Genomic DNA, 27,192 nt, shown 5'->3' on the forward strand with positions numbered 1-27,192 from the left:
CAGAATGATCATCCCTAATGCTAAACGCATTTCAGAAGGAACATCAACCAACAAAAAAAAAAAATCCTGTATGTTTAAGGAACAGACTACTCTGTGTTCTTACAACTATACCTTCTGCTAAAAGACCTGGAGCTAGTCACTCCTGCAGACAAGATCCCAGCCCCTGTGGTGCCTGGATTTCATGCAGCTTGGTAACTAAGCCTGAGTTCCTTCTCAGGGTGAACTGTCCTAACCAAGCTCTAAAAATTCTTAAACACTTCTTTTCTCCAGCTAATAATGACAAATCCAGGAACTTAAAAGCCTTGCAGGGAGACCTGTCAAAAGTCTTATTTAAGGGTCTACGAGTTTTTCTGGCAGAACTGTTGCCTCTATGTGATGAATGATCACATTACTGAACCTGTTCCACCTGCTCTCTCCTGAGGAGGCAAGAAGAGCCCTGCTCTGAGGCTGGAAGGAGCCTTGGCTTGATGCTCCTGCAAAACATGGAGTGGCTAGGAGAGAAGGGTAAGGAGAAAGGCGGGTGGGAAATGAGAAGCAGTCTGCTAGGGAATGGGTAAAATGTGAGAGATGAAGGGCTGGGGGGAGAGGCAGAAGCTGAAAAGGTAAAAGAAAAATAAAAAAAGAAACACACACAGAGGCTGCATGCTCTCAACCAAACTTGGCACCATCCCGCTGCGGCGGGGACATTCAAATGACATATTCTTCCACTGCGGGGATTGCAACCTAATCCAGACAACGTTGGCCAAACAGCATCACCGGGAAAGCAGGATTTCATTGTTTCCCCTACCCAGTCCACACAGTTTTGCTGTGAACGTTGGAAAGTAATTAAAAGTATTTAAATTCTGACTTTATTAAGTGCACTGAAAAGGCAAAAGAAATCCACCCCAAAACAAGCCCTGCACACCGAGTGCCAAGAACGGTAATCACATGCAATTAATCCCAAACGGCAGAGTTGTAACAATAAACTTTTCAATAGCAAAATCAGCATATCCTTATATTCTATGTGCACGCTCTCCTAGTTAAATGGGCTGCTCCAGCGTTACCATGCGGTAAATCACCTGCCATAGAAGACAAGGTACAACACAGCTGAGCGAACGTCGTGTTGAACTGCTCTCCCCGCGCAGCTGTACCGCAGGTATGGCCAGTGCAGCCGCAGCCCCGCCCCGGGCGGTGCGAGCCGGCGCGGGCAGGCGAAAGGCCGTGTCCCCGCAGCAGCCTGGCGCTGGCATCGCTCTCCCCGCCGCTCCCCACGGCCGAGCAGGCGGCTCCCCCGCCCTGTCCTCCTCTCGGCGGGGCTCCGGGCACACCTGCGCTAAGGGCGGGGGCGCTGCCGGGCCAGCCCGGGCCGTGCCGATCCGAGCCCGTCCCGCCCGCTGCCCGCCCTCACGGCTCCGGTTCGCGGCTCCTCCCCGCCCGGCGCCGTCCCACGCCCCAGGTGTCCGCCGCCGCGCTGCGCCGCTCCCCCTCGGCAGCAGAAGCCCAGACCGTGCGCAGCGGCGGCGTGGAGCTGGGCGGCGGAGCGGTGCCTGCTGCCGCGGGAGGTGGGCCGTGCGCGGGGGGCGGCGGTTCCGGGGCCCCGGCATGGCCCGGGGGCGGGCGCGTCGCCGCCGCCCGGCCCCCTGAAGAGGTACGGCGGGGCTGGCTGCGGCTCCGCGGGACCTGGGTCTGGCTTCGGGCTTTCCTCCGGGCGTCCCGGGGGGGCGGCCATGTCCGGAGCCATGAAGTTCAACGGGTACCTGAAGGTGCGGATCGGGGAGGCGGTGGGACTGCAGCCCACCCGCTGGTCCCTCCGGCACTCGCTCTTCCGCAAGGGATACCAGCTCTTGGACCCTTATGTCACCGTTAGCGTGGACCAGGTGCGCGTTGGGCAGACCAGCACCAAGCAGAAGACCAACAAACCCACCTACAACGAGGAGTTCTCCACCACGGTTAGTGACGGCCATCAGATCGAGCTGTCCGTCTTCCACGACACCCCTATCGGCTACGATGACTTTGTGGCCAACTGCACCTTGCACTTCCAGGACCTCTTGCGCTCCGCGGGTCCCAGCGACAGCTTTGAAGGCTGGGTGAGTAGCCGTCTTGCGGTGAATCTGGAGCCGGGTTCCTCTTTGAATGAATGAATGCGCTCGAAGGGTACTTGCAGAACTGGGGCTTGTCGTTGCACGCCTATGCTGCAGATGCATGCAGCCTGGTGTGTATGTGTCTCATTTACACAGGTGAACCTTCATGCATCTGTTCGTATCCCTGTGCTTTTAGACTTGTTTAGCCTGCTACTTAGACTGCTATTTAAGCTGATGCATTTTGGAACCCTAAGAACAAACAGTCTTGGCTGTCATAGCTTGAGGGTCAAGACCCTGTAGCTGGGGGATGTGAAGTCTTTCCCTTTGTAGACTAGCAGAGAGAAGACTCATAATGCATAACCATCAAAGTACACCTGCAGACTTACATGATGATGTACCTTTGTTCTTTCACTTAGCACACAGACATGTACTTGGAAACTTAAATACCTGGGGTTGGATGTATTTCTGTTTAGATCTGCACATGCTTGCACAATTGTTTGATGTGTGCATGTAAGTTTCTTTGACTTCTTAACAGAACGGCAGGACTAGTCTTATGTCTGCTATGTCTGCTGCTGCACTGGTTGAATAGTTTCACTTATAGTTAGTTCTAGGTTATTTCCAAGTAGGTGTCACTTGCATCCGGCCCAGAGAACCTCATTTATGTCGTAGTCCTAATAGTAAGTGAAAGGAATAGTACAGGCTCTAAAGCTGTGCCTTTGCTTCTGCTACTGTAAAGGAGGAGGAAGTGATTATATTGATCCAGAAAGTTGTTTGTAACTGTTAAGTTAAAACGGGGGGGGGAAGAGATATTTCTTCTGGATGGAGAAGGTGGAGAAAAGCTGAGAATTTCCAAGGTTAGGATTGGTATTAACTTTTTAAGGCCAAGAAGTTCAGCACGCGTGGTCAGGTAACCGCCACAATAAAATCAGATGTGGAGGAAAGAGCTGACACTGTAGAGAACAGATAGGCATCTTGATCATATCACTGGGGAGAATGCTGGTGCTTTCTGTTCTCATCTGGTGTCTGTGACTGAGGTGTGATGCTGCACCTCTGGGGTGATTACAGGGAAATGCCAGTTACACGCTTAATTAGTGTACGTTGGTACTATTTCTTTCATTTCTTTTCTTCTTATGGTGTACTTACATATCCTATAGATAGGCTTGAGGTTCATGCACTCAAGGTGGTCCTGCACAGGCAATCGCTGATGTGATTTTGTGTCAGGTAGAGGGATCCAAGCTAGCCTCGAACAATTCAGCTCAGGTGTTGCTCCTGACAGCACAGCCAGAGCAGAGTTCACAAGGGTTTGCTCAGTGTGTGGGTACCCAGATTCCCAGGCTAGCTGTGCTGCTGGGGGGAGACTGCTCCTGGGACTTGTGCTAAAACAGTTTTAAATACAGAATGGACCCCTATGGGCCAGGGCAAGGGAGTGAGCTCAGGATAGAGGGCTGTGATTTTGAGGGTTTTCTTCATGTTTGATTTGCTGGGGATGTTTCCTCTTTGTTCTTGAGAGAGGCCCTGTCCTCCTGGGAGGCTGGAGTCCTGGTCGCACTGGGTCTGGCCACATATGGGATTGGACTGCTCTGTTGCAAAGGTGGTGGCCTTATTTACATTACTAAAATATCTATAATAGTATTGCCTCCGGTGTGGATGTGTACATGTCCAGGGACCCACTGTTTCTTTCATTTTGTCCATTCTGTAGTGATGATTTTTAGGACAGATGGCCTGAAACACTTGTTTGGTCTTTGGTGAGGGAAAAGTTTTTTATCCCTGCTGGGATAGGCTTGTGTTTCATGAACCCCTGTACCTGTGAATTGATGGGTGCAATGGGGTGGGAAATCGGTGATTCTTTTCAACTTGACTGCTGTAAACTGATGTTACATCTGGGCGTGTAGACAGAGGCTAAGAGCTGCTTCTCTCCTTTTCATTTAATGTCCAAATATTACAACTGAGGTGGATTTAGTGGGAAGTAAGCAAGCGTTCATATTCTGTTCCCTTTCTCCTCTCCCTTTTGGCTTGCTTCGTTAGCATCTTGCATAGTGTGCATCCAGGATCACATGATGACAGGGAACAACATCTTGCCCTCATAATTTAATGTCTTGATATATCCAGCAAGGCTGTCATGGGATTTTGTGTAATCAGAAGGATACGGAATGCTGATTTGTAGTAACCCAAGGTTCAGGACCTGCTGGCATGATACAAGACAGCACAAGGAGTCTGTAGATGATTTGCAACACCTCCACTCTGAAATTCTTCGTACTGCCCTTTTTCCATCCCCAAAGCTGAAGCATATGTAGGCAAGGAAGGAGTGAATGGACTGAGGGGAGAATTGGTGAATCCTTGAAGTTTAACCTGGTTTATACTTACCTGGCTGTGCATGATTTTTACGTTCACTTTTCAGAGACAAGGACAACAATATATTGGTAACCTCCAAATGCTCCTTGGGTTGATAACAGCCAAGCAGGGCAGCTGGCTGCCTCTGGTCCTTGAACTCTTCTCCAGAGAGCTGAGCTGCCAGGTATTACCTAGGACAGTCCCTCAGCTCAAACACTGGCCTGAAAGTTTTGGCATAAGCTCCCAGGCTCATGCTGCTGTGTTTATGAACATGGATTTTCTCCTGCTGAAGAAAAAAAGAGATTAGTTGTAACACTGGTCACCACCTCTTGTGACAACTGTAGGAAGTGTCAGCAAGAGGCAAGTAGGAGCAGCTGGTGTGTAAGCGTGACTTGCAGGTACATCTCGGCAATTATGACCCCAAACACTTATGCAGATGAGTAAGTGTATGGACATGAACTGTCTCATCAGTAATGCTTCTACACCTGACTCATCTCACTGGGTACTGGGGCAGAGTTCTCTGCTCATGATTTGCATTAAAATCCATGTTCCAGAGACTCTTCAAAACTGACCCTTTTTCATCCAACCATTTTGATTGTTTTCTGAAGTCTTTCTAGTAAATGCATTAGCATGGGCTGGATATTTTTAAGTTGTATCTTAGTAGTTAAACACATTTGACTAATTTTACACAGATCAAATCCCTAAGAGCTTATAAACTTCAAGATCCTTCTCTCTGTTTCTGATGTCTTGTATATACTTGTCAAGTTGCAGTGCAGTAGTTTTTATTAATATTGTCCATTAAATGCCATCTTGCCTTCAGCATGCTTTAATGTAGTTAAAACTGGGAGCGCTCTCTCTGGTGTCGTGTTCTTTCTGGTAGGCATTTTCCAGTGTGGGTGTGAAATCGTGCAAACCTGAATGGTAGCATTTTACACAGGTGCGCATGACCCAGCCAGGTGCAGTGCAGCAGAGAATTAAGCTGGCTGCTGTCTGAGAGATGTTATGATTTACATCAGGGTTGAAACTTGTCTTTTAAAGCTTAATTTTGCACTAGCATGTGCTAAGATCTTTTTACTCAGCATATGCATCTTTAAAAGGTCATATCTTCTCTTTAACTGTCTCTGAATGCAGTATAGGAAGCAGTTGTATGTCAGTGAAACAATATAAATAATTTGGAGTACTGAGTTGTAATCAAAGGGAGAGACATTTACAATATATAGGATTATTCCTATGAGTTTTATTTAGTAGCCGAAAGAATTTTTAAGCTTGAGGAAACACTATTTACAGATACTGAATTGCACTGTGACTAGGGAATTATTTAATTATGGATAGAGATGTCATAATTTCTAGGACTTTAACAAGTAGTTAAAATTAAACCATGATCTTGAGGTAGCAAATTATCAGAGTATACTGAAGGAAATTACAGAACAGATGGACTAGAAGATTAATGAGCCAATCACAACTTCCTGATGACTTTGTTATCACTTGCTCATGTGTGCAGGGAGAGATTAAGACAAATAATTCTTGTGCATTCTTTAACTTGAGCTCTTTTTGCCTTTATCCTTTCCTGTGGATTTTTCTTTCTTAAGGCAGAAATAATTGTGTTTTACCCGTGTTTATATGCAATTGTATATATTGAAAATTAAATTGAAGAGTTAAAGGAGAATGCAACTTCTTCCCCAGAGCATTGTGACCTTGGCAGAGAGCCACAGTGCTGCAGGTCAAATACGATATGGTTGTTTCTTGTTTTGAGTCCTGCTTTGCTGCGGTGTGTTCTCCAGGTGTGTACAACTTGCATCAGGAAGCCACAAATACTTTATAGCTGTAGACAGAGGATTGTGTGATGCAGTATTTTGTGTCTGCATCCGCCTGTGCCTGCCTGAAGGTATGGACCACAGTCTTTAGAGCGGGAGTAAATGGTGTCTCCTTCCATAGGTCTGTAGCAGGCTGAGATAGAAAGCAACAGCAATCTGTCAGTGTGATTTCTGTTTCCATGCACGTGACAAACAAGTACATAGTGCAGATCTCTGATCTGAGTGAAAGTCACTTTGCACATTAATTGCAAACTAGGCTTGAGTAAACTAAGCTCCTTCCCTATTTCTTGGTAAGTTTTAAGCCCTACAAAGAAACCCTTCAGAATGCTAGTGGAGTCCCGTGCACCGAAGCTGCCTGAGAGTACCCTGCAGTCTAAAATAAAGGCTGTCATAAATGAAGGAACTATTTTTGCTATTTGTCAAGTATTAAATAATCCTGGGGCGTGTGATGGTAATAACAGTTTTACTGATCAAGGCAGATGAGGACAACTAGAGCTGACTGTGTCACGAAGAGCTGCATGCTTACTCCCCAGTAAACAGCCTCTCTGGCAACTGTGAGCATCCCAGGTGTTTCGCTTGAGAGTGTGTTAGGCTGGAAAGGTTTGGTCAAAGCATGCAAAGAGCCAATTTTCAGTGATTGGAGCTGATGGGATGCCAGTAGGGGCCTGTGGGACTAGAGTTCACACCTTGGCTTCCAACTGGGTACAGCAGGACATGAGTTTCACTGTCCTTTCAGGCAGTTAGGTGCCTGGTCCTTCTGCGGTACTGACTTCCTAGTGTGTTCCTTAGTCTGTTTTTTCCACAGCTACGCCTTGAGAACTGTTGCTTTGATGCAGTTGGAGCTGGGAAGGGCTCTGAGAATGCAGGAGAGGAGCATGCTTTCCCTCCAGCGCAGTTTGGGATAGGCTGCGCAAGTACCACCACACTGCTTTCCCTGAGTGCAAGCAGCTGCCAAGCCGAAGCTCAACCCAAACCCTGCTGACAGGTACCCAGGCCCTCTGGCTCTGTAGTATGGTGGGCGTGTATGTTTCCAGCTGTTGCCTGGTCCACTCCCCACACAGTTGGCTTGTCACCCATGCTGCCTTTGCCTGCCTGTCCACTCACCAGTGCTTCGGCTCTCCAGTGGGGTGGAGAGGGTGGCTGGGAGAGGCTGCAGGTCGCAGTCACACAAGGCTTTCTAGAGTCAAAGCCCTTGCTAATGTGGTTGCTGGGGTGCAGGGTGGCTTTGGTGCCAGATTATCTTTCTAATTCTGCTGCTGCCTCTTGCTCTGGTGGTGTTGCCACTGAATTACCTGCAAGCCCCAGTTAGAGGGAGGGGGGCAGGCCAGGGGCTGATGCCTGAGTCTCTTTCAGCAGCGACAGTCATGGCAGAAGCAGCTCATGAGGGTGTTTGCAGACTTGCGCCCCAGTCCTGGGGTTGCTCTTTTCAGAGGTGGTGTGTGAAGGAGGAGGAGGCCAGCCAGGTGACTGCAGCGCAAGTGAGCCCGGCACCCCAGGAAGCTCCATCCTCAGCCCTGCTCTCCGCACCCTGCCAGCCTCGCCTCGCTCTGTGTTTTATATTTAGCTTTTGCCCCAGGCCTTTCTGTAGAAATACATTTCACCCAGGCTGTCTGAGGCTTTCTGTTTGGAGTATTTTCTGAGTAATGATTTGGTTTCGGGCCATTTTGAGCATTTTTAGGCAATAAACTAATAAATTTTAGGCAAAAAGGAAATCTTTTCTTGCAGAAAAGATTGTCAAGGGGTTTTTTTAAGCTGTTGAAATACCATTAGAAAGTCTACTGATTTCCCCCATAATTCAATATGAAAAGCATATCCCTTACTGAAGTGAATAAGACTCCCACCCTTTCTTTGCAAACTATTAAAGCTCCTTTGATGGTTTAGGCTTGATTGTAGCTATTGTGCTTTGCTAATACAATCAAGAAATCGGGGACCTTTTGTGTAACCATGGAGAAAAAGACGAGCAGAAGGATTATCAGTGAAGTGAGTTGCTGGAGGCTTTTGTAAAGGATTCTGGATCAGGCATCGCGCCTTCTTGCCTCCCGAATCTCAGCCTATTTAGGCATGCAGTTAATATATGTCAAACCATGCTGCAGACTTAATTTCTTCTGGAGACAATGAGCAATCTTTGTTCTGATTGCTTATTCCACCCCTGCATTATTTGTGGGGCCATGCAGTGAGCCAGGCTGGAGCCCTGGATAACTAACCTGGCATCGTGTCTTGGCGCAGCTCACCAGGCAGTTGTTCCTCTCCTGAGCCATGCCCATGTGCTGGTACAAGAAGCCCTGGCTGGTTGCGAGGGAGAGACTTGCTTTATAATTATATCAAAGACAGAAAATATATGTCTAAAACAAAGTGCATCCTGAAGCATCCAATTAATGTTGCTAAGCCACTTAGGGCAAGCCAGACAAATGACTTAAATTTCTGCAATGCCAACATTTTTTGTTCTTCGATATCATGAGATGTTCTCTCGGGGAGGTCAATTGCTGAAGAAACCATCATGCTTTATTTCAAAAGCCAGCATCATGAAGCCAGGTTTCATTGAATTAGTGTGGTGTTGTGTGAGAGTAAGTGTTCCTCAGCAATTCTGGTGTTACTGACGTTCAGCACTAAATCTCTGTGTCTGTGCTGGGCCCAAGGTGATGGAAAAAATAACTTTTTCCCTGCCCCTGCGTGGCCTTGTGTGCCCTTGTGCCCTTGCTACACTAGACTGGAGGCATCTAATCGATGACCAGATCTATCCCACAGGGCTGCCAGAGCAGTTTTACCGGCTAATGATCAGCTCCCTGCTTTGCTTTTCCCTGGGGCTCCTCAGATGTGGGGCAGGGGGCAGGTTGCAGGCAGAGTTCCTCTGGCAGCTGCCAGCTTGTTTTCAGCCACTGTCTTCCTTGTGGGACCCACTGCATCTCCAGAAAGACTTGTGTTCTCTAGCCCACCCATCATCCGTGTCCTGATGGAAGGATGCAGCCCTTGAGATGGAGAATACCATCTGCTGTGGACAGGGGATGCCTGTGTGACAGATGGATGCCACATCCAGGGTTGTGTCCTCTGAGTGCCACCTTGCAAGCCGTGAAGCCCAGCCTGGGGAGGATAGCTGTCCTGGGCTGTACAGACACAAGGTGTTTGGGACTCCAGGTCTGGGATAAGATTTCAGCTTGTCTGCTGTCACTCCTTGTTGCTTGATGGGAATTTCTGTGCTCCATTATACGGTGCAGACCTGCCCTTCGGGTGCACTGGAGTGAGAGTGTCCTGCTATGAGTGTAGTTGCAGCGAGCTTTGCCAATACAAAAAAATGTTGTCAGGGGAGGAGGGATGGGAGTGTGAACCTGTAGATGACATTACATAAAGGCGGCTTCTTGGTCTTTACATGCCAAGTTTCGTAAGGATTGAGTTTCATGGGTGAGTTGATTGTATTTGTATCAGTGATACCGTGGCAGCTCTTCAGACTCCTTCCAGGAGAAGTCTTTTGGCTGTTGAACAGACATGAGATGAAGTACTGGTGCAGAAACAAAAGTTGAGCAGCTTTGCTCAGTTGGTAGCTGACTTCAGTTTGTGACATGGGAGATAGATTATTTATTCTATTTTTTTAACTAACATGACAATGCTGTGTAGACTTTAGTGGAAGATTTTTTACTTTTTTTACTTTTATTGCAGTACAAATACTTCTGTCAAAAGGAGTAGAGGAGGAAAATATGTCCATGCAAGACATACTTCTAAATGTGTGATTTGGTGTATGAGTATTGCATGTCTGCTGTGTGTTTTTTAAAAAAATAATAAATTGATAAAATCATTTGCAATGTGAAATTTGACAGATCAGCAGAGCCCTGTAGCCTCTCAGATGGAGGCGAGTGAGCTAGGGGATGTGAGAAACAGCCTGCATATCTATGCTGTCCCAGGACATTACACCTAATAGTAAGAATTATACTGACGGTCTGACAGATGGCAGTTCCATATCTGAACACTGAGGTGTTTTTCCTGCCTTTGTCTCACATGTTTAGTATCAGCCATCCTCAGAGGCAGGATTTTGACTTGTCAGTTGGTCTGATTTGGTCTGAAAAAGCAGCTCATACCTGCCTACAGCATTTCTGGTGTCTAGCCCTCTTTCTGTCCTGTATTGTGGTTTCTGTTTTGCCTTTGCTTGTTTCTTACTTTTTTCTTAGGTCTTTGTCATTAGTCTCCATTTTAGCATAGTACTGTATTTTGTGTTTTTTCTCTTGGGTAAATTTAAATTTAATTTTACTCTGTCATGTAAGCAAGGTGTCACTTCTAAATTAAAGTCTTCATACACATCTTCATATACAGCTGAAAGTGTGTAGATCTAGATTAGACATTAGGAAGAAATTCTTCTCTGTGAAGTTGATGAGGCACTGGAGCAGGTTGCCCAGAGGAGCTGTGGATGCCCCATCCCTGGCAGTGTTCAAGGCCGGGTTGGATGTGGCTTGGAGCAACCTGGTTTAGTAGAAGGTGTCCCTGCCCATGGCAAGGGGTTGGAACTAGGTGATCTCTAAGGTCTCTCCAACCCAAACCATTTTGTGATTCTATGATCTTTACTTGCTTTAGTATCTTCTATGGTAGCAATGGGGTCTTAGTTTGGGAACCATTTTATTGGTTTTGGATAGGAAATATTTGCCATCATTCATGGTTTTGTAGAAGTTGTAGAAGGTTCGAGCAGGGACCAGTCATAACTATGCTGAGTGCTATAGGTATGAGTCAGAGAGAAATGTGAGCTGTCAGAAAGGTCATTTAGGGTTGTGTCAGTTCGCTGGAGCTGGCTGGCTCTATGGTCTGCATGGGAAAGAGGGTGACAGTTTTATTATGACAGTAAAAATCAGTATGGGATGTCTGTACTCCTGAGTGCTTTTATCTGATAAAACAGTTGCAAATAAATGCTGTCTCTGATAGCATTGGAGTTGGCTTTTCTGTGTATGAATTGTTTCTAGAGTGATTCTCTCTGCCTAGACTGGTGAGTGTGCTCATCATGTACTAAATGTATTCAATTCTGGGCTAAGTTCCTTCAGAATAATGAAGGTCGTCTAGATCAAGAACCAACTACTGAAAGACTAGCTTATCCTCTTTTAATTCCTCCTTTGTCCTGCGTTTATTTTCTTTGACGAACAAGGCCATGTAACTTGTTGGATTTTTTTCCCAGGACTGAAAAGTGAAGGAAAAATACCTTGTTCTAGATTGGTTTACTGAATGTTTTCTTCTATCTTGTTTCCTTTAATTCTTTTAAAATTTAAATGCTTTAAATCTGAAGAAGAGGGAGAGAAACTTTTCTTGCAGTGGGGCCCAATTCTTGTCTTTCCCATGTAAACTCTGGCATGTTCCATGAGAAGGTGCTCTCCATACCTCACTACTTTCTGGTATCTGTTTTTAGTAACATTGATGTGAAAGTTGTATTTCTCCTTTCTTTCTTGTTGTAAAATGTCACTCTATAAAAGGTTTGCCTGTGTCTTGTGGGAGGTTTCAGCAGAATAAGAGTCCGGTGCTTGCCTCTGCTTTTGCTTGCAAGGTTTACATCAGTGTGTTCCCAACAGCATCAATGGAGTTATGCTGCCAGTTCTGCACCCATCTAATTAGGAGAAGAATTGGACACATTTCTTTCCCCTTCCTTGCATGCAACAAGGGTTTATAATGATAGCTGGGTTGTACATAATTTATTGAGCACAGTGAGTGCTTATGGAGCTTTGAGAAAGAGGAGGGAATTGGCTTCCGTGCAATGAGTTTATTATCCAGGTCGTTCACAGACTGAGGCATCTAACATTAATATATTCAATGAGAATTTATTCTGTAAGGCAGTTTGCTCCCGTGCCTTCAAGAAAATATAACCATATGAGGAAAATGTTCCTGCGTGGTCCAAATTCATGGTGGGATTTCTTGTCAAAGCTACTCAGTTGGAACACACTATTTAATACAAAAACTACAGTGGTATCAAATGTGTAGTGTGATCCTCCATCTCCTAATAGGGCTTTGTGGGAGTATTGCTGTTGATGATCAGTTTGCAAGATGGAGCCTATCACTTCATTATCTGTTTACCTAAGTAACAGTAAAAAGTCCAGTACAGGAGCTTTGGGTACTCCCACAAAAATTGCTTACAAGACTGGATGTGAGAGAGGGCGACTTCTCGGAGATTGCTGGAAATGACCCTGTAGTCAGTTTCCCTTAGGAAGTTTCAGCCTCTTGTTTCTGCATGATGTAGCAGCTTACAGACCTATGCTAAGGAAAAATGCTGGTTTGTTAAGCCTTCCTTAATGCAGCGGCATGGAATTGTGGTGGTTTGGTAGCTACTATGCAAGCAACTAAACTGTTCTCTGTTTGGAGTGAAGCAAAACTGGGTAGAAACCCAGTTGTGCTAGGATAAGCTATCTTCCTCTCAGAAATTAGCCCCTATTATAATAACCCCATCAGTACTTAATGATAGTAACTAATTTTGACCACATTTTCAAATAATTAGCTCAAGTAACATTTAGCCTGTCTTGCCAATGAAGATGATGTTTTCACTTTCCTTTGTGAAATCTTGCTGAATGGATTTTGGTGTGAGCATAGAAGAGCATCAAGTTCATTGTGCTCAGGTCCACATGAAAAGAGCAAGTTCTAGTGTACTGGAGAGTCCAGATAGTAGGGCCTTATTCTTTCCCTTTGAGGGGTAAAAGGGGTCTGATGCAGACAAAAGAAATGGGCAGCAGTGTTACAGAAGCAGATATGATTTCTCTTGCATGTTCCAGATTTCTTTAGGTTGAGGCTAAGATCCCTACCTCTACCTGAAGGACAGTGGGATCCTTGTGTGTACTGTTACAGTGCTGACTCTGCAGGTCAGGACTCACTTTATTCAAATCGTTAGGGCTTGTCATTGTGTTGGAGTGACAGTGTTGAAACGGAGAGCAAACTTGTGGATTCTGGAGTGTCTGCCTAGCTCAGGAATAAAGCATCAAAAATTCAGGCTATCTGCACATCCTCACAGAATGGCTTTCAGTCTCTTGTAGATAAAATACTTCCATGTGCTAGTATGAAACCCTTTTCATTTGGGCTAATGCTTACAAAGCCATACAGACTAGTAATGGGGTTTGTGTTTAACCCTGGTGGAGCACTTTTTCAGCAGTGTCTTGTGAGCTCTGGCAGTTTGCACAGGGCAGATATAGGAGGATACCCAGCAGTTTTTTGTCCTCCTCTGCCCCATGGGCAGTCTCTGTTCAGCAGGAGAGGGAGGGTGCTTTCTCCTTGTGTCTCTGCTTCTTGCCTACCCCATTTCACAGCTGAGCTTGCTAAATGAAACATCAGTCAAAGGCTGAATGAGTTAATGTGGTGGGCTGTGAACTGTGGTTTTGGAGTCGTGCGAAAGCAGCGTCCATTCCGCTGCCTTTGCAGAGGAGTGGTGACAGCTGGAAGAAAAGGGGAGGAAACTTTGGGGGGGGGCTGGGGGCAGTAATCTCCTTTTGATCAAAGCTTGATACCAAGATGGATTTTCCCTTTATTAAGAATGTACTGAAGAACTTGGTTAGTGATTTAAGAGTTCATAATCAACCCTGTGCTCTTCCCAGCAGTTAACGATAACCACTGTTGGACATGCACAAAACCCCACTCTGATGTTACCAAAGCTCTTCTGAAGGGGTGTTGAAAGCTGCATCTTTTAGCTTGTCTTAGGTGAGCAGTTGCTGCTTGTGGCTGCACATCTGCAGGAGCACAGGATGTTAATGCTCACAGTGTAGAAATGCCTGTGGACGTACGTGTGCATGTTGTGGGGCAGACAAGACACAATGCACGCTCAGTTCAGTTGTCAGTGCTGCATGTAATGAGGAAAAATTCCTTTGACTGGTTGTGCACCTTCTGGCTATGCCTTTGTGGGATAAAATTCTTAATTATGAATTTTAGAACTCCAGTATTTTAGAAGCAGCTTAGTATGGAGAATTGAAGCTATATCCAAAACCATCAGGTGGTTCATTTTAGAGTTGCACTCTTCTGATTTTGTCTAGAATAAACTGTGGGGTCTGAGTGGATTTCTTCAGAGAAAAGCAATGATCATTCAAGTTGTCGCGTTTTGGCTTATGTGGATATGATCTTGAAAGGTTTCAGATGTGTCCTTGCTAGTTCGTCATTTCCCTTTGTCATGGAGAAAGGAGGGTAGATGATTAATGTGGGGTCACTGGTTTTATTTCTGTATATAAAGCAGCTTACTGCAAAGAGACTTGCCTCAGCAATGGATGTGCAGCACTCTTTGTTTTTAAGCAATGCCACTTCTTATTTTAGAAACATTTTGGAAGCGTCTGTTCCTGTTTTGAACAAGAACATTAGGTGAGAAAAGAGTAACATGGGCTTGCTGGTTTTAAACAACCTCTGGTGCCCCTGTGCTTGGCTCCTAAAAAATTGCTCTGAATCTTCCTGACCTCAGAAAAGCTCATCGACATTTTCTCAGTATACGTTCTGTGTTTCATTTCTAGTTTGACTAAACAGTCTCCTTATGTTAATAGTCCTGGGCATATGAAATTTTATTTGCAGAGAAATGCGAGTTGGGTTTTTTTTGTTTATTTTTTTTTTAATTCAGGTGCACAAAAATACTCGTCTGTGCCTGATACTTTTTTCACTGTCAACAGTAAGAGCAGGACTTTTTTTTAAGTATTTTTTTAAATATATATATATGCCACTTAATGGGTAGTTGCAAAATTCTGTACACCTGTAGTAGTTATTCTTACTCCATCTCTAGCAATATTAAGCAACTGTTTCCACAGGAACACTGTTTCCACTGTCTCTTTACAATAGACAGTGTTGTGGCTTGCTTCAAAGCCACAGTCAGAACATGTAGGTGTTTGAAGAGTACCAGATCTTTCCATCTCTCGCTATGAATTTTCCAGTGGGTCATTATTTGTTCAGACTTTCTATCTCAATACCCAAAACCATTCCAGTGCTTCGTATTACTGTGTGTGGTTATGTCCTAGAAGCCTTTCAAGTGCTGCTGGGCTGCAAGAGGAATCTTTTTAGATTCATAAAAAGCCAAAACTCATGGTGCAGCGGTGGTGAGGATCTAATCAGCAGCTCCAGTGCAGCTATGTTAGGATCTAACTCTTCACTTCTGTAACCTTATCTAGGGCTCCTTCAATATCTTGCATATTAGGAATTGAACAGTGTTAGGTGTCTTATTATCTTTCTTAGAGGACTGCATTTGTCATGGTTCACTTCATTGGATGTATGGCAGTTATTACAGTGACTGTATCTCTTTCGTTTTCTTCCTCCCAGGGTCACTACTTAATGTTCTGCTTGTACAGAGGAGGAGAACTGTCAACTGGTTTCTTGGCTCTATATTACAGGGCTTAGTAAACTTTAAAGAAGGAAAGTTATTTGATTTTATTTTGAAAGAATATAAATGCTATCGAAGGGATTTCTGTTCTCAGCTGATGAAAGCTCTCTGGTTAACGTTGTGAGACTGAAATTGATGGTACTTTTCCTGGAGTGAATAACATTTTGCTTTGGGAATTAAGATGCTGTTGCTCCTTCTCAGCAAGGGCCGTTTGTCAACTGGAAGAGGTGCATAAGATCCACATTAGCAGTGCCACCCAGGTGGGGACGTACTTTTCTCCAGAAGAGAGTTTGTACTTTTAAACATATTAGCTAGCGGGCTGGAGTTAAAAGCACCGGTATTTGTAATGTAAAGCACATGCAACACTGGCTGTGGCATGTATAAAATGCCAGGCCTTCCATTCACAAAGAAACTAGATATTTATCAAGGAGGGAACATGACATCAGTTGTCCTAAATATCATGGCCGTGTAACAGAGGCTGTCCTGCTCTTGGCTTACCTAGGATTCCCAAGTGCTTGGACTTGCAGTGATCCCCAGTAAAAGCTCTATTTTGAAGAGAAGAGCATTTATGTGCAGCTTTGCGGGTAATGTCGAGCTTCGGATGGGAAATGTGGTCAGCGTCAGGTTACGCTCTTGATTGATATGTGAGCAAAACCACTCCAACCATGTTCTGACCTTTTTCTTTACAGACCCTTTCTGGGTCACACCCCTGCCCACCTCCCCATTTTTTTATTAATCCAAGGTACATCTCGATCACATTGGTTGAGAAGTGCTTCCTCATCTTGAAACCACACTTTGGAAAGGGAAAAAGAAATACTAAAAAGGGGAAATACGTGACAACATGCTGTTGGTAGATGCCAGCAAGCTGCCTGTCAGCTCGCAGTTGCACACAAACCCCACAAGTGCCTCCTCCTTCACATGAAGGCAGACGGCTGGGTCAGCTGAATAGCATATCTCAGTGTCACGGCACCTTGTCACCCATCCGGTGGCCTGCAGAAGATTGGAGGACGATGTTGTTCAGCTCCTTCCTGTCTTAACTCAATTGCTGGAGTCACAGCTATGACTTTATGGTCACAAGTGGGTAGTGAGATCATCTCTCGCATGAGGTAGATGAGGAAAACTGTAATCACAGACTTGATGGGACTAAATATTGTTTGGTCTTGGACAGTCTGTCTCTCATTGCAGTGCTTGGCTTCAGGATTTTGGGACTTCCCCTCCCCCCAACATTAGTACTTTTTGTACTTACAACCCAGGGTCCTTCACCATGAAGAACCTCATCTATGCACCTTTTTTTTAACTACTGTTTTGCAAAAATATTTTTACTGTACTCTTCCCCCTTCCCCTCACCAAAAGAACCCTAAACAGAAAACAACCCCCACAAACAAAAACCATTGTACAAATAGGATATGATCTAACTTGGCAAAGCAAATGTTGGCAATGGCATGTCTTTCTGGGTGTTGTCAGCTGTGTACTGGATCCCAATCTACATTCTTTTTGCTGCATGAAGACTTGACTGTGACTCCCAGCAATATACCTCATGGGATTAGAGTGGAGATGCAAGCGCTAACATCTGGACACCAGGAGCAAGCATCATACCTTCAGGAATGCTGGGGGAGTGCATGCCTTGGCACTCCTTTTTTCTTTTTCTTTTTCTTCCCTTTTTTTTTCCCCTCCCCCCCCGAAACATCTAATTGGTGGCCAGAAACTGCCTCTGCTTTCACATGATGTTCTGGCATGTGTGTACCAGGGATGTTAAACAATCCCATAGGCTGCATGCAGGGAATGGGAGAGGGGTTAGTGTGTGAGCTAAAGCACTTTTAACCTTCCCCTCCATCCTTCTCTGTGTCCCAAGCAGTTTCTGTCCTCGAGACACCACCCATATTTGATAGTTTGCTTTTTGTCCTTCAGTGTCAAATCTTTTGACAGATTATCTCGCAACATGGAGTGCGAGAGGAGATGTGGTGGATTAATACTGGCTGGATAAAAATGTTAGTCCAGTTAGTTTCAGTGTTAAGAAACTGCCAGGTGAGGAAGTGAGAGGAGGAACAAAGTCACTGTGATAATTAAAGATCTGGAAGGAATGGTCAGAGCATAGGTACTTAGGCTTCTCCGTGGTGTTACAGCCCATGCCAAGATCTGGGTTTCAAAAGTTGTTGGAATTAATCCCTCCTTTTCTGTGTCCTCACTAAGGAAGATTAATGCAAAGGTTTTAAGGGGGGATATCGGTGATGGGAGCTGTAGTTCTAAAGACTAGCTTGCCACTGAGACATGTCATTTGAAATCTTATGTTTTGTCAGAAATATTGCTGATAACTTGATTTTGAACATAAATTAATTAATTGTGATACTGACAGGGGTGGTGATGTTGTATGCCCCTCAAATGCACTTAGTGCAAGGCTTTATAGCCACTGAAAAGAATGATGGGTTCTGATGCTGTGGAGCAATTGAGTTTTCTTGCCACTGGACTGCTGGGCAGTCCAGGCATGCCTTCATTGCTTTCACGAGTACTGCAGAGTCTTCCTTGCACTTTTTCAGGGCGATGTGCCTGCCATGCAGTGTGCTAGGCTGGGTTTGTGAGGAGCGTAAGTGCCATTTCTAGCTCTGCTCACGCTATCTCCATACATTGCTTTCCTTATCTATAACATTGATGGTGTAAGGTTTCCTCAGCACCCCAAGAGGCTTTGTGGCCTTTGATTGAAAAGGTAGAGATGTGTATGATCTCATGTATGTAGCTCCTTTCGTACGTCGCATTGCCTTAAGGAGAGGTACAGCAACGCTGCTGTAGGAATATACCAGGGTTGCAAGGGGATAGCCTGTGCAGGAAGCTTCTCTGGGTGAAAGCAAGCACTGTGGGCCTACCTGGCATGGAGGTTCCCTTAGAATCCATGTTTTGGGATTCCAGCTATCCCCAGTGTTGTGCTACAGCAGCTCTGGAGGTCAGGCTGAGATAGGTGAGCAATGCTCAGGAGAGGGAGCTGTTGGACTCATGCAGCACACAAAACATTTGCCCACCGAACAGCGAAGTGCTGAGTATTGCAAAGCCCTCTACTAAAAACGGATCTTTTCAACACTTGGTGTTGAAGAAGAGTAAGTGCCTGCAACTTACTCTGAAGAAGGGAAAAGAAGAGTAAGTGCCTGCAACTCAAGCCCTCTGCAGAGCTTTTGGTTTGCATTTGAATGTCTTTATCTTGGAACCTCAGCTTCTTGCTGTAAAGCTGCAGGCATCAAGATGCTTATTACATCTCACTCCACGAGGTTTTAGTTTACAGCACCCATTAGTAGTGATCAAGCACTATAAACAGCTGGACTTTTCCAACAGATTGCCTTTTGCTATACCACCAAGACTGAACTTTTTAACTGTTATTGAAAAGATGGGATTTGGCTCTTCAAAAGTGAGTCTCTGACTTAAAATGGTTGCAATAGCAGGAAGTTGTGACCTTACCCCTTTCTACCTGGGGTGTTGAGAAATCTGATGGATTATATCTGGAGGACTAATGGATTTTAATGGTTCATGATCTCATCAGCTGCAGCCTGGTTTCAGAAAGAAGGTAGAGCTATTGGACAAAAATGGAAAAGCAGCAGTACACCAAATTAATTATATGTAGTAGGAAGATATTTTAGAAATAGTGACACACCTAATGGAGACTTGAATGAGAAGAATTTCACAAAAGTTTAAGGTTATGCAATAAAACTTATGAATAAAAAGAAAATCGCTTCCAGCACTGAATACTGGAGAACAGCGCAAATACGTAGATGGGCAAATATGTGCTGGGGAGACAATTACAGAGAGGTTCTTTGCAAAGTATTGCAACCCCCTGTTGTTTAGGGGTCCGCAATTCCTTGGGCTGGATCCACGGATTAGGGATTTCCCCTAAGTTACACAGTGCTCTCCTGCTGTAACTGTGCGGTGACTGTCCTTGGGTATTCAACAGGAGTGTCTTGAACATAAAACCTCAGACCTTGATGCAGACTTTGCTGCTTAATGTAAAGTCGTGAATGATTCATAAGCCTGCCTGGATTTGTTAATGAGGTTAATTAAAACTGCAGGTGAATGCTGTGCCTAGGAAGACTTCTCCTTAAGGCTGAGACCATCATTAATTCTTTTCTGCTCAATTTCTTTATTTCTCCTTCTGTCTCTCTGCCTGGTGCCCATTCTGTTCCTCCCTGGGCAAACCCCTGGGCTCTGATCTGTGCTGGATGGATGCGCTGGGCTACCTGGGCTCGCTCCCTTACTAGCGCACTCACCTGCCTCTTCCTTGTCAGGGACACTGCTAAGCTCAGCTATGTCACTGTTTTACTTGGAGGAAACTCTGCTCACTAACTCATTGCTATGGCCTTGGAGGATTTCCAAATGGGAAGTGCCACCAACTTGCCTGCTTGGTGCCCGTCTTTATTACTGTGAACTGCAAAACTGGCACAGCTTCCTGGGTTTTTTTTTTTGTTGTGTTTTTTTTTTTTTTTTTTTTTGGCCAGGTTAATTATGTGACAGAAAATATGTTTATTGATCATCTCCAGAACCTGGAGATAGAAAATGGTGTTTCCTGCATTGTGTTCTTGGTGAGAGACCTAAAACATGAACTGTCAGCATCATCCGTTTGCAACCCATATGTCCAGAATGGACATATATATAGTAATAGCTAAAGTGGTGTCCCAGGGCTCTATAACTGTTGAAAGATTTTTGTTTAATTGGTAATAACTAGTTGTTGAGGTTTATTGACCTGTTGTTACAGTTCACTGAATGGAAATAAAGATTTTTGTTTGCTTTGTTTTCTCAAGAGCAGAGACCCTGTCCCACTTTCAGCTTCTTTTACCTGCAATTGCACATACAGGTGTTTGCAGGCAGATTTCCATATGTTGCATATGCATAGCCAATAACCTGATACCAGCTACCGAATGTGTGCATGGGCGTATTTGCTGTAATTAAGTATTCAAACAGCTGAAAATGAAGCCCTGCATTTGCCATCCTTTAATTTAGTGGTCCTGCATTGATCAGTATCTGCTGAATCTGTTAGGAAATTAATGTATGATTTCTTCCCATCCCTTAAAAAATAAAATAAAGCTGTTGGAGGAAGGCAGGAGGAGTTGGGAGGGAAATCCAGCGATGGATGGAATGTGCTGGTATTTGGCGTGGTGCTACAAAGCAGGATGTATGTTTAATAATTTGTGCTCAGCAGAGCTAGAGCTCTGCTTGTCATGCATGTGGTGGGAAAGGCAGAACGCGTCCTGCCCACACAATTTTGGTTTTACACGGACTACGGTCACATAGGCTTAGCGGGGGAGGTGGCATGAAGGTGTGAGAGGCCCTCTGGGAAGTAGGTCCTGCCGCTGCTCTCTGAGGCCCGCTGGGTTGCAGAGCTGCTCAGGGAGGCACAGAGCAGCCTTTGCTCTCTACCTGTTGTCTCCCCTGGCCACCACGTACAGTCACTAGAGCGATCAAATGCTGTTTGTCAGCCAGGTGGGAAGACAGAGCAGAGTTGCCTGCAACTTCATAGAATCGTAGAATCAACTAGGTTGGAAAAGACCTTGAAGATCATCAACTCCAGCCATTACCCTAGCACTGCCAAGTCCACCACTAAACCATGTCATTAAGGGCATCATCTACACGGTTTTTGAAGACTTGATGTCTCCTGGGTGCAAAGTTGTTTCGGAGCAGGCTTTTTGCTGCCTTGCTCCTAGCCATTCCCCAAGGCTTTGCCCCAAAGAGGACACCTTGGCCTTCCAGGGCCCCATATCCCAGTAATGCTGCTCCACCATCTCTCTGTACAGGAGCTCTCTGTCAGCGGCGGCTCGCTGCAGGAGCTGGGTAGGACAGGAAGCCACGTGCTGCAGCGTGGCTGCGCCCCAGCGATTGCAGAGCTGCCTGTGGTAAGCTTGGGCTGTGCGCACCGGCCACGCTGACAGCAGTGTGAGAGACCACCTTCCTCCCCTGCCCCACGGGCCCGCTCGGGAGGGGCGACAATACACCTCGTTGTGTGTGACAACATGCCCCACTGAATCGAGAGGGAAAGGCTCTGAGGCGGTGCTGTGTGTGGGCAGTTTGCAGAGTGGTCCCATGTTGGTGTGCTCTGCGCTTTCAGAAATCGGACCCTCACTGCTAGGGTCTGATCACCTTTCACGTTTACTTCTTGGAGTGTTCACCACCTCATCATTTCAGCCTGTCCTGGGGTTGTGCATGGAAGCTCTCCTCTGTTGCAGACTCTGGTGTGTGCATGGGACTCTTGGGTTCTTCCCCCATCTCCATTTCATTTTGAGTTTCACTTTAATTTCTGAAGGAACGGGTTCTTGCTCAGTGGTGGTACTGTTTGGGGTTAATGCCTGGAGTCTGGGAAATTTCCCTACTGTGGGACTGATAATCAGGCAATTGGATTCCTTCCCTCTGCCACACAACTCAGAAAAAAGAGATCAGAAATCCCTCCAGAGGGTAGCTGTTGTTTTTCTTTAAAAATAAAAGGAGAGCAAAAATATAATAGTCTGAACTATTGTGTGTATCTCTTTTTAAATTTATAACTCTACATTTATTTTTCAAGTATACTGAAGACCAGCCACCCACAACTATTATTCATACCTCATTCATTGCTTTAGAGGTGGGATCTCTCAAAACCAATATAAGTTGGTGTAACTCCATTAGGAGCAGGCTTTGGCTCATGCTTTTGAAAATTTAATTTTTTTGAAGATTTGGAACCTCCTTTTTTTATCTGTATTTTATTTGTAGCCATTCAAGCAGGTTTTCACAGAGTCACAGGTTTTCTTGGCAGGAATTTTCCCAGGATAGATAAATCTCATTGCAGTCCTTGCTCTTCCTACCCGAGCAAATCTCCTGTTGAGGAGGGTAATCTCTTGAATTAAACTAAAATTGATTAAAGAGTCCAGGATTGGCTAAGAGTCATTAGTTATGCATGATTGTTCATGGCTGGTGCACAGCTTGTAATTATGCAGCTTGACTGAAAACAAAAGTAATATGTTAAACAGCCATCCTGGAACAAAAAATTAGAATGACAATATTAGAGTAATAGCTGGAATAACAGGTTATAGGAGTTAGGAGAGAGACTAACTTTCCACCCATTTGTGGGTTTACCGCTGGAGTGTCAACCATGTGGCAGTAATGGTTATTGGGAAGTTTTCTTTTTCCCCCTGAAACTTTGGCAGTAACCTTCGCTTGTAGGAGGTGGAAGTTTTGAGCCTTTGTCCCTTACCAGGGGATGGACATGCTGACCCCCAGGGGACCAGTCATGGTCTAATCATGCATCTGCTGAAGCTGGGAACAGTGAGCTGTGAGGGCTTCGACACTGAATTCAGCATGGTGCATGAGACCGGCAGCCTTTCCAGCGCTGTGCCACCCTGTGCTTGCTCTTTGTTTTGAGACCTGGCATCAAAATTGACTCTTGGTGGGAGCAGGGAGTTTCTGCTCTTCGGCAGCACCAGATCCAAAGCTTGGATGCAACAAGCGAGGTGGGGTCGCTGCCGTTCACCAAATGGTATCTCCTAGGGCCTCCCCTGCACGGAGCTTTCCATGGGTTGTTGAGAAACTGTCCATGTCTGCCCTTGGTGCCTGTGGTGGAAATTACTGCCTGAAGCAATTGAAGCCTTTGCAGGAATAAGAAGATGCTCAGCACCCCATTTTATTTTTTTTAGGCACACAGGTTTGAATCTCGGAGGTTGCGTACTGTGCATTTGTAGGAAAAATACTTTAATCTGTTGGTCTGGAAATGCAAAATCCCCTTTGTACGAGAGAGCCCTAAGGATTTTCAAAGGTGCTTGTCTTGATAGACAGGTGTCTGTCAGCCACAAAATGTACAAGAGGGACTGATTAATCCACACACTGTATTTGGCTGAGACAGTTGCTACTTTGACCTGTCCAACAAAGGCATGCTCAGGTGGAGGTGCTATCTTTAATTAAAGTTCAGAAAGATCTGACATTCCATAAGCATGATCTGCTAGGAGCTTAAAGAAGAAAAAATAAAAGAAATAACTAGAGGCATGTGAAAAACCAGCTTTAGCCTAACCCAGACTTTCAGCCCTTTCGACGGAACAGAGCCTTGGGAATTGCCTCTACAAATGACTGATTATATATGCAGTTCTGTTAATTAAATTTAAAAATTGTGTAGGAAGTCAAAAGATACAGCTACTTGTTTAATTAAGCTAATTAAGTCTCCAGGTAGCTTTTATGTTTGCTTTATTCACTGCAAGTGTCTGGCTTGTTCTGTTTTTGAAGCCACGTCAGCATTGACATGGCTTAGAAAAAAGGTTGTACTTCTAGGATGCTTACTAATTGTGCCTGTGGTGAAGGAAGGATGGGGCAGCAATGGGAGAAATGATGTTCAGAGCTCCAGGGTAAATGCAATTGTCTTTTGTGTCTAATCCAAAGACAATAAAAAGATTCCCACTGATTTCAGTGTACTTCAGATCGGACTTCCCGGACTGGATTATCTATTGTGGGGAAGGGTGGAAAATGTCTTCTAAACTTGCGTTTGCAAAAATTAATGCTCATGCCAGATGCAGTGTGGAAGATCTCTATTCATCCTGGAGGTCCACCTTGTCTCCATTTTGGTGAGCAAGCGACTTGCAAGCAGGCAGCCACCCTTCAGATCTGCCTCTTCCCATCTGCAGCAGGTTTTTCACAGGCTCTCCCAGAGGCTGACTGACTATACCTGCTCTTCGAGTTCAGTGGATGCTTCAGCTGGGTGTTGATATGTTGCCTGAGAGATTACCCTCCTCCTGAATTTGTTTTCCAAACCTCTTCCATTGATGAATCACGCGTGACCAGTTATTATATGTGTGAAGGCATATGATTAAGGAGCCCTGTTTTGGTCTCCCTGCATCTGTTCCCTTGTTTGTTCCCAAACTAGCTCTTTTTTGTAATGCGGAGAAGGGGAGTAAGTAACGCCTGCCTGGTTGTTGGGAGCTATGTTAGTACAGTCCCTTCCTGGAGAAGATGTGTGAGATGGTTGACTGGGGCCCCTCCTTGTGGGAAACCAATCCCTTGTAGCTCCCTTTGAAGTCACGTGGAGCTGCGCAGTCTTGGCAAGTTCAGGCATGGGGCACTGTGTGAGTGGTTTCAATGAGGAGTGGAGTCCTCGCTCCTGTGTTCAGCCTCGCTGCCAGAATGTTGCGTCTTGCAATGGAAGCGTAATGAAACCATGGCTGAACTCATGAGTCCTTACCTGCTTATTTCCAGCTCGCTTGCCAAAATCCTCCACCGCTTGTTTTCTCTTAGGTACAGCTGTGAAGTTCAGCAGAAGTTAAAGTGTATGCTTAGCTCTGGGCCAAAATCCTCTGTTGTTCTTCACAGATACAACCGAGCTCCAACAGTTGATTTTATCCACTCTTCGTGTTATGGAGGAATGTGCTGTCTTCCTCCATAGAAGACAGCATAGAAGAGAGCAGCGATTTAAAGGCTTTTCTATACTGATAAGCACGCTTCCCCAGTTAACTAAAACTTGTCCAGTTGCCTCTAAAACAGACAGAAAGTCAATGGTTTTGCTCCCAGTTGTTCTCTGGGAGACCAGGCTGAGGATGAAAGCACTGGAGAGAGGGGAGGGTGATTACTGTTTACAGCTGTGTGTGCCAGTGGTGTGCTGCTGCATGCCACAGTTTAGTTTGATTTATTTGGAGATCAGTATACTTAATGGCATTCGCAATATCATGCATGCATAAAAATTCAGGCTTCTCCTTTGCTTCTCCCAATACAACAGGACTTCCCCATTGTAGTATATTTCCTGCTCTGATATTAAACCTTCCAGGCAGAATTCTGTGATTCCCTATCAGTTATCCTGTGCCAAATAGATCTTGACATTAGGAAACTTTTCTCTGTAGAATATTAACTCTTTGAAGATTGTTGTCAAATACATAGAGATGGTTATATTCCTGTATCACTTATCTCCTATGTTATGATATAGGAGTTCCCCATTAGCATCATCTGTGTTGTCTTTAGGCTGTTGAGTTTCTTTGAGCCTCTTGTGCTTTCTTTGAGAGATCATCAGCATCAGCTGCATTGTTGACAATTGTATGGTCTGCTTTAGACTTTAATCATTCCATCAAGAGTACTACTGTGGCCCCTGCTTCTTTGCAAAAATACAGTTTTTACCTTTGTACAGCCAAGGTAAATGCTGGGAAGACAAGAAAGAAAAGTAAGAAACAAAACTTGCTGTATGCGTGGTACTGGTGTTACACCCTCATGCTGTTGTGAGGGTGGACCCTGAGGGTGTTTACTGATGCTGGGAGGTACCGACATTGCCGGAGCCCTGCCAGCACACTGTCAGGGCTTGGGCTGCTAGCCAGCCGATGCTAGATAGAGTTATCCCTTCATGGCTGGAGGGCCAGTCCTTTGGCAGCTGCTTCCTTTTGAGATACTTGAGTCCTATTAAATAACAGCATAGCGAGATATCCACTCAGTCTGTGAAAGCAGGTGCTAGTGATAAAGTTCTTTAGTGACTGAAGAGGTTGAGGGAGGGCTTATATTAGGAATTCCTCCTTTTGGAGAAAAAAGTAGGGCACCACACCCATTTGTGAGCATCTATTTTCAGATGGTCATGGCATATTTCTGTGTGCCCAGATGTGGCTGCAGTTGCTTGCTGGGTTAGTAAAGCTATCCCAAAGCATGTGCTATTTCTGTAGCTGCACCACAAAGTGTGAAGGCAGTAATGAAGGTGTAAAGCAGGGGCAGGAACCTGAACCGTGCTGCAAGCATGGCTGAGGTTAGCTCTGAGACTTGGGCTTAGCAAGCCACTTGTGCACGCCAGCTCAGCATATGAGCATCCATCAGGCTGCCCATGTATCACGGGTTGTGGTCCAGCACGTGTGAGGAGCTCAGAGGTGTTAACTGCTGCCAGCACGAGGCCCCTTCGTGTTGTGTGGCTGTGGTATGGGGGGTCTGTGCAGTGGTGAGAGGAAGCATGTGTGGTCAGGTGGGAGCTGCTGTCCGGGAGCTGCTCGATCGTCTGATCTCGGGCGGGCCCATGGACGGGGTCTGTGGTCAGATATTTTCTTTTTAGCTTTCTAGGTCACAGATTATTTTCTGTTTCAGGTGCATTCCACATATCTGGGAGTTGACCTCGGGTGTTGCATTGGCTGCTGCTTAGCTGGTCATGTTTAAAAGAGATCACAGCAGGTCCAAAAGCCAGACTTTTACCAGTAGTCTATTAATTTTAATTACTCATTTCACTGTATCTTCTCTGTTGTTGTTGCTGTTACTATCAGTTTAAGAGCAGAGAAACTCTTAAGACTGCCTGGTTTCACCTCTTGTATAGATTTTACTATCGGTCCTGCATCCAGTGGGGATATGGTGTGCCAAATTTTCAGCAGCTCTTGGCACGCTGAGGCTCCAGTCCTCATTTTGGAGCATATTAGCTGTATTTTTTCATTTTCACATGCTTACAGAGTTCTGTGAGATCATCTTGAGTGTAGCTAGATCCTCCTTATTGAGTGCTCTTGAACTGTAGTATACTATGAGCAGGGCTGCTTGGTTGGTGTAGGGGATTTAACTGGCCTTTAATCTTGGAGTCTGCAGGAGGGAGAGATTGTTTTATAACTCTCATAAATTTCTTGCTATTACTTTCAAAATTGTTTTGTTTCTGGTTTGTAAGACCATGCTACCCTTGGCAGAGGAATTCCATTTGCAGTGATGGAGAGCAAGGTGTGTCACAGAGTTTGGAACAATTTTTGTTTATGCCCTGTGTCAAAGGTGGATGCTGGTTGCATCTCCT

General features: G+C 45.2%; 1 protein-coding gene across 1 annotated transcript in view; it reads left to right on the forward strand.

The window, feature by feature from the left end:
- Positions 1–1,476: 1,476 nt before the first annotated feature.
- PRKCH (protein kinase C eta) overlaps positions 1,477–27,192 on the forward strand; it is a 116,256-nt gene continuing 90,540 nt past the window's right edge. Inside the window, exon 1 of the mRNA XM_030484664.1 lies at positions 1,477–2,066. Coding sequence (XP_030340524.1) covers positions 1,707–2,066 — 360 coding nt within the window. The 5' untranslated portion in view covers positions 1,477–1,706. The remainder of the gene's footprint in view (positions 2,067–27,192) is intronic.

The sequence above is a fragment of the Strigops habroptila genome, chromosome 4, assembly GCF_004027225.2.
Source record: "Strigops habroptila isolate Jane chromosome 4, bStrHab1.2.pri, whole genome shotgun sequence".
NCBI lineage: Eukaryota > Metazoa > Chordata > Aves > Psittaciformes > Psittacidae > Strigops > Strigops habroptila.